At 30.3% G+C, this 6,112-nt stretch overlaps 1 protein-coding gene across 1 annotated transcript; it reads right to left on the reverse strand.

Moving 5' to 3' along the window:
• Positions 1 to 4,234: 4,234 nt before the first annotated feature.
• On the reverse strand, positions 4,235 to 5,795 carry LOC140920922 (uncharacterized). Its single transcript, XM_073370197.1, has 6 exons — positions 5,622 to 5,795; positions 5,498 to 5,549; positions 5,275 to 5,378; positions 4,718 to 5,017; positions 4,554 to 4,626; positions 4,235 to 4,437 (listed from the first exon to the last, which is right to left on the reverse strand). The coding sequence occupies exons 1-6, from the start codon at positions 5,793 to 5,795 to the stop codon at positions 4,427 to 4,429; spliced, it is 714 nt and encodes a 237-aa protein (XP_073226298.1). The 3' UTR covers positions 4,235 to 4,426.
• Between the last annotated feature and the right edge of the window lie 317 nt (positions 5,796 to 6,112).

A 6,112-nucleotide genomic window follows, 5' to 3' on the forward strand; every position in this document is an offset into this window, starting at 1 on the left:
TGGTCAAAATTGACAGAGCACTACCAACAGCTCTTTTGACCATTATTAAATGCTCCAAAACGCCTATAAAGAAATGCCAATTCCCAGGAAACTGCAGAAGTTCAAGTGCTATCAAGTCTTACAAAACATTCACATGCTTGATATTCCCATTTTCTCAAGAAACATTCAGTTTTGATTATACATATTACTTTGTAAAAGAATTGAATCTCGAACAAGAGTTGAGAAATAGTTTGAATAGATTGAATAGATTGTTTAGTATAGATTGAATAGATTGTTTATGTAAAACTCAAACTATAAGAATTTAGTATAGTTTGAATAGATTGTTTGAAATCCTATCACGGTTGATAGATGAATTGATCTCTTTCTGGGTGGAAAGAAATAAAGCTTATAACAGATCAAGTCTGATATGAATTAGGTGCTGTAAAATAAAGAAGATTCTTTGTTTTAAACATTTAGTGGAAAAAACTCACAGCTGTGAGGACTGGACGTAGCCCAAGTTGGGTGAACTAGGATACATTCTTGTGTGGAAGTTTTAAATAGGGACATTTACAATTCAAACCCCATTCCTTGTAAGTCGAGATTGTTACTTCAAAAAGTCCTTAAAATATGGATCTAGAAATCAACTTTTGAGCTTATATTTTGTATTAAAACTTTTATAGTGTTGTAAACATGTATAAAACAATCAATCAAAAACACATGTTGATGTTCCAATATAGATTAAAACTCTTTGCATAATAATATTGTAAAAATTAAATATGTGATTTCTTTTTACCAAGACTAAAAACAAAATTTCAAAATTTATATGAAAGAAAAACTTATTTAACCCAAAAAATAATTACTTTTAAAATAAGTTATAACAATTACATCTAATTCTCTCTTTCGAAAGACAAACTTGTAAAATTGTACATATTGTCAATAAATTTAGTATTACTGTCAATATTTTTAATTATCGTAATCCTGTGTAGTATATTTTAAAAGATTTATTTTGGTAGCAATGCTTAAATTAATATTTACATATTGGTTTTATGAAAATTTATGAAGGCAAGGAACGTACAAAATGAGATTATAAGGAAGATAATTGAAAGAAGGAAGGATAACAGATATCATGGTGAAGGGTTGTTGGGAGTTCTGTTGAGAGGCAGAGGTGATGATGATGAGAAGAAGATGAAGATGATGTATCAATACCAACTCATTGATTCTCAAGTTGCTGATAATCTCATTGGTGTTATCTTTGCTGCACATGACACAACAGCTAGTGTTCTAACATGGGTTCTAAAGTACTTGCATGACAATTTCAATCTCTAAGTAATAATTATACTATCTTTCTTTCTTTTTAAATTTCATAATTATTTTTAATTTATAGAGTGTTATCTAATTCCACACTCTATTTTCAAAAAGAAATTTATTAGATGATATTTTTATAAATTTAGCTATTTTTGAGAATAGATATTAATATGACGGCAATGGAAAGTCCTTCCACTCTTTAGAACCATTCATCATTCACCTCATTTCTTTCCTCAACCACACAAGTTCGACCCTTCAAGATTTGAGGTAAGAATATTAATTTTGTTTTTTTGTTACAATAATTTTCTTTTACAAGGGGTAAGAATATTAATTATTCCCTTGTCTAATCTAATAAGTGTAAATTAACAAACTACACTTTCCTATCTATGTAAGTTTGCTAACTTACACATATTATTTTTTAGATTGTAAAAATTAGTTATATGTCTTTTACAATAACTTGTTAATTTCCACCTATAAAAAGTCGTGTCACTATTTTCTAAGGGCACTTGATGTATAATTAAGTGATTTTTTTGGTTTTGGAATTTTTTATGTATATAAGAACAAAGAAAGCAGTGAAGATTTATTTTCACGTAATTAGAAAGATGGGTTATATAGCACGGGGTCATATAATGGTTATACTTTATCCTTTATGTCAGAAACATAAGGTTATAGATCAATGGTTAAATTATCATGTCTTGTAATTTGTCCCTTTCATTTTCTATTATATAAATCTTCCCCTAGCTAGGTGATTCAGTGTTTTGTCTTAAAAATCTTGTAGTATCAAGGCTAATACAATAATCAATCTTGCTAGATATATAGTTCTTTTTTTTTTTTAACAAAATATATATATATATATATATATATATATATATATATAAAATTTGTATAAATTGACATTAGGGAAGACTTATGTGATGGTGCATATACGAAGGTTCTGATGGGGAATAAAAGAAACACAATAACAAGTAATACGCAACGGATATAAAATTTCCCAACTTGAAAGAACTCGTGAGGAACAACAATAAATATATGACAACAAATTAATCAAAATAAAAAAAAACGTAATGAACACCGATATTTAATGGGGAAAACCCCTTAATGCAAGGGTAAAAACTACTGGTCGTCCAGACCAAAGAAATAGCTCCACTATAATCAAATAATGGTATAAGAGATCTCAAAATGATGCACAAATTGTGCCTATGACCGGCCAAAATAACAAAGTACTAAAACCTGAAATGAAAAACAAGAAGAAGAAAAAACACTCAAAAACCTGCTGCTGTGCGAGCACGATCTCTCCCCCCTCCAGACGTCGTTTCGTCGATCCGACCGTTGAAACAAAATACCTCAACGTTACGAATCTGCTGTCCAAATATCATCCCGATCCAACGGTTAGCGAATTCCCAATCTATATATTTCTGAGACTGATTTAACAAAATCGGGAATAAGGTTACTCTTCTATTTTCTCTTGTGGTGGTTGTCTTTCCTATCAAAATAGTCTCTCTCCTGTGATCCTAATTAGACCAATCTCCACTTAAATAAGTGAGACACATGTGCTACAATATTTGGGTCTTTCTCCACATAGGAAGGGAGCCCAATACCCAACATATCTCGCCCTCACAACAACGAGGAGTTAATCGCCAAACCGACGATATCACAACAAGTTTCAAACTTCCCTCATGGTAATGCTTTAGTCATCATATCAGAACCATTATATCCAGTATGAACTTTAGCCAATTCCAACAACTTAGCTTCCAAAACATCACGTATCCAATGATACCTCACATCAATGTGTTTGGACCTGATATGAAATGTCGAATTCTTACCAAGTTGAATAACATTTTGAGTATCAACAAATAATACATATTTGTCCTGAATAAATCCAAGCTCCTGCAAGAATTTCTTCAACCAAATCAACTTTTTGCATGCTTCAGTAATGGCAATGAAGTCTACCTCAATTGTAGACAATGCTACACATTTCTATAATCTAGACTGCCAAGCCACAACTCCATTTGCAAATTTAATCATGTAATCAGAAGTTGACTTTCTCAAGTCAATATCTCCATCCATATCTGAGTCGGAGTACCCCCCCAAAATAGGTTTGTCACCTCCAAAACAAAGCCTCATACATGTAGTACCACAAAGATACCTCAAAATCCATTTTACAGCATTCCAATGCTCTCTACCTGGATTTGACAAAAATCTATTGATTGTACCAACATCATGCGCAATATATGGTCCTGTACACATCATTGCATACATTAAACTACCCACAACAGAAGCATAAGGAACTCGTTCCATGTCTCTTTTTTCATATTCACTAGAACACTACAAGAAATTGAACGTTTAGCGACAATGAAAATCTGTAGGTAAACGTATAAAAACCGTAGGGATAGGCAAAATTACCTATACCGACGGGTTTTTTTTTCGTGGTATATAATTGCCCAATGCCTACGGATTTTCCCCGTGGCTATAGGGTATAGTGACAGAACTTTTTCCGTTGCAGTAAACATTTGATTTTACCTACGGATATTTCATTGTTGGTATATACTTTAGACGTATAAAAACCGTAGGGATAGGCAAATTTACCTATACCGACGGGGTTTTTTTTCGTGGTATATAATCGCCCAATGCCTACGGATTTTCGCCGTGGCTATAGGGTATAGTGACAGAACTTTTTCCGTTGCAGTAAACATTTGATTTTACCTACGGATATTTCATTGTTGGTATATACTTTAGCCATAATTTATAAAAATTATACCTACGGTTTTGATTCTGTTGCTATACACTTAAGTGACAACTTTTTTCTGTTGTATAGGTTTTAAGATTAATTAATTTATTATAAATATTAATTTTTTGTTATCAACAAAAATTATATAATAATTTAAAATTTATTTTATAAAATTAACCAAATATAAATATACAATGAAATATATATATCTAAGACTCAAAATAAAATAAAAGGTGTTCATTGTATATATTAAAAATTAATATAAAAGTCTTACAACGATAAAACAAAACCCTTAACCTCAAAAAATAGACATTTAAAATAGACATCTTGTGTCATACATAACAATCTCAAAAAAGATTAAGAAATTGAGTCCACTAAATTGCCAATATTCCATCTTCAACAACAAATTAGCTTTTAATCTTCACCTACAATCAATAAAATAACAAATGAATAAATACACGATTCCACATAAAAATATTACTAATAAAATAGAGAAAATGTTAATGATTTTAATTAAAATTAACTAATACTATCTAATTACCATTTTCATTATTTTCGTTGTTGTTTGGACTAAGTGAATTCAAATGGTTTTGAGCACTAGTAGCATCAGGAACCTATCACAAAAAATAGAAAATATTACTTATGAAAAATACGATTATGGAACTTATGAAGTTAGTTGGATAAGATTAATAACTTATGATATACCTGTCTTGCAGCTTGTATTATATCATTAACATCTGCTCCAGAAAATCGATTTTGAATTAAAGTCATCACATTTGCTAACAAGTTTTCCATATTCTTAACTCTTTCGCGCAACTCTTCATTTTCAGATGCACAAACCTTCGATTTTTTAGAATGAGGAATCTTGCCCATACATCGCACACGTCCGTTTTTATCAGGTCCTTGTACTTGATAAAATATGTCATCCTTCCAAGACATAGAACCTTGTGTGTCTTGGGTTGATTGAGAAGTTCCAGCCTCATTATTATGTTTTTTTAGTTCTTCCTAAAAAATAAAATAAAAATTATTAATGATTGAAAATACCAAATTGAAATTGACATTCAAAGCATGTAGTACTACAATAAGATCCAATTAAAAAACTTCAACATTGCATATAGGCTAACAAATACAAAATCTCCTAAATGGTCAAGTAAAAATCCAATACAATCATCATACATTTGAAAATAAAATTCAGCACTTTGTCAAACTTAATTTATACACATTTTATATATTGGTACCGTTTAATTATTATCAAAACTTACAATCAATCTTGCAGCCTTTCCATTGACAATTGCTCCATCTTTACGAGTGCGGGTATCAATGTAAATCTCTTTACGTCCAGGCAACACTCCTTTGCCCTTTTTATCTACAACCAAATAAATAAGTTAAATGCATTTCATTTTTAATTTAAATTAAAGCCATAAAAATAGAAATAGAAATAAACCTTCTCATCAATAAACTTTGGGAGACTTTTTGAACCCATACAATGAACATCTTCAAATTTAGCACGATTTTGCCTATTAATTTTACTTATTTTCTGCAATTGAAATAAAATATTAGTCTTAATAATAAACTCTTTAATATATTACTCATAATATATACGACTTACTTGTCCTTCATCAGAAAACCAATGATGAACCAAACCACGATATTGATTTGGGTCAACCCTATCATCTGGTACAAGAGATGCAACTTCTTCTTCTGTTTTAGTAGGGTCATATGCCATTGACTTTAGATCACCCTTCCATTGCCTCCATTTCTCATTCAGCTCAGATTTTAACATTTCTCTTGTTAAGTCATTTATTGGAGGAACAAACTCAAATTTACTCTACACAATAATAGATGTTAAAGAAACATGTTATATTAGTTAAATGTATTCTTACAGTTATCAACATGTTATGATGTAGTTTGAGTGTGCTAAACATCTATATTCTTAAACTATAAGTATGATTATAAATTGTTAATCCATCAAATATTCCTAACATCATCATTGTACATCAAACATGTTAGAGCACAAAAACTAAAAAACATGTTAATTGTACATCTCAATTGACTTCTTAAAAAAAATGTTATATTAGTTAAATGAATAATCATAATACC

Source organism: Cicer arietinum, chromosome 6, assembly GCF_000331145.2.
Source record: "Cicer arietinum cultivar CDC Frontier isolate Library 1 chromosome 6, Cicar.CDCFrontier_v2.0, whole genome shotgun sequence".
In the NCBI taxonomy this organism is placed as follows: Eukaryota; Viridiplantae; Streptophyta; class Magnoliopsida; order Fabales; family Fabaceae; genus Cicer; species Cicer arietinum.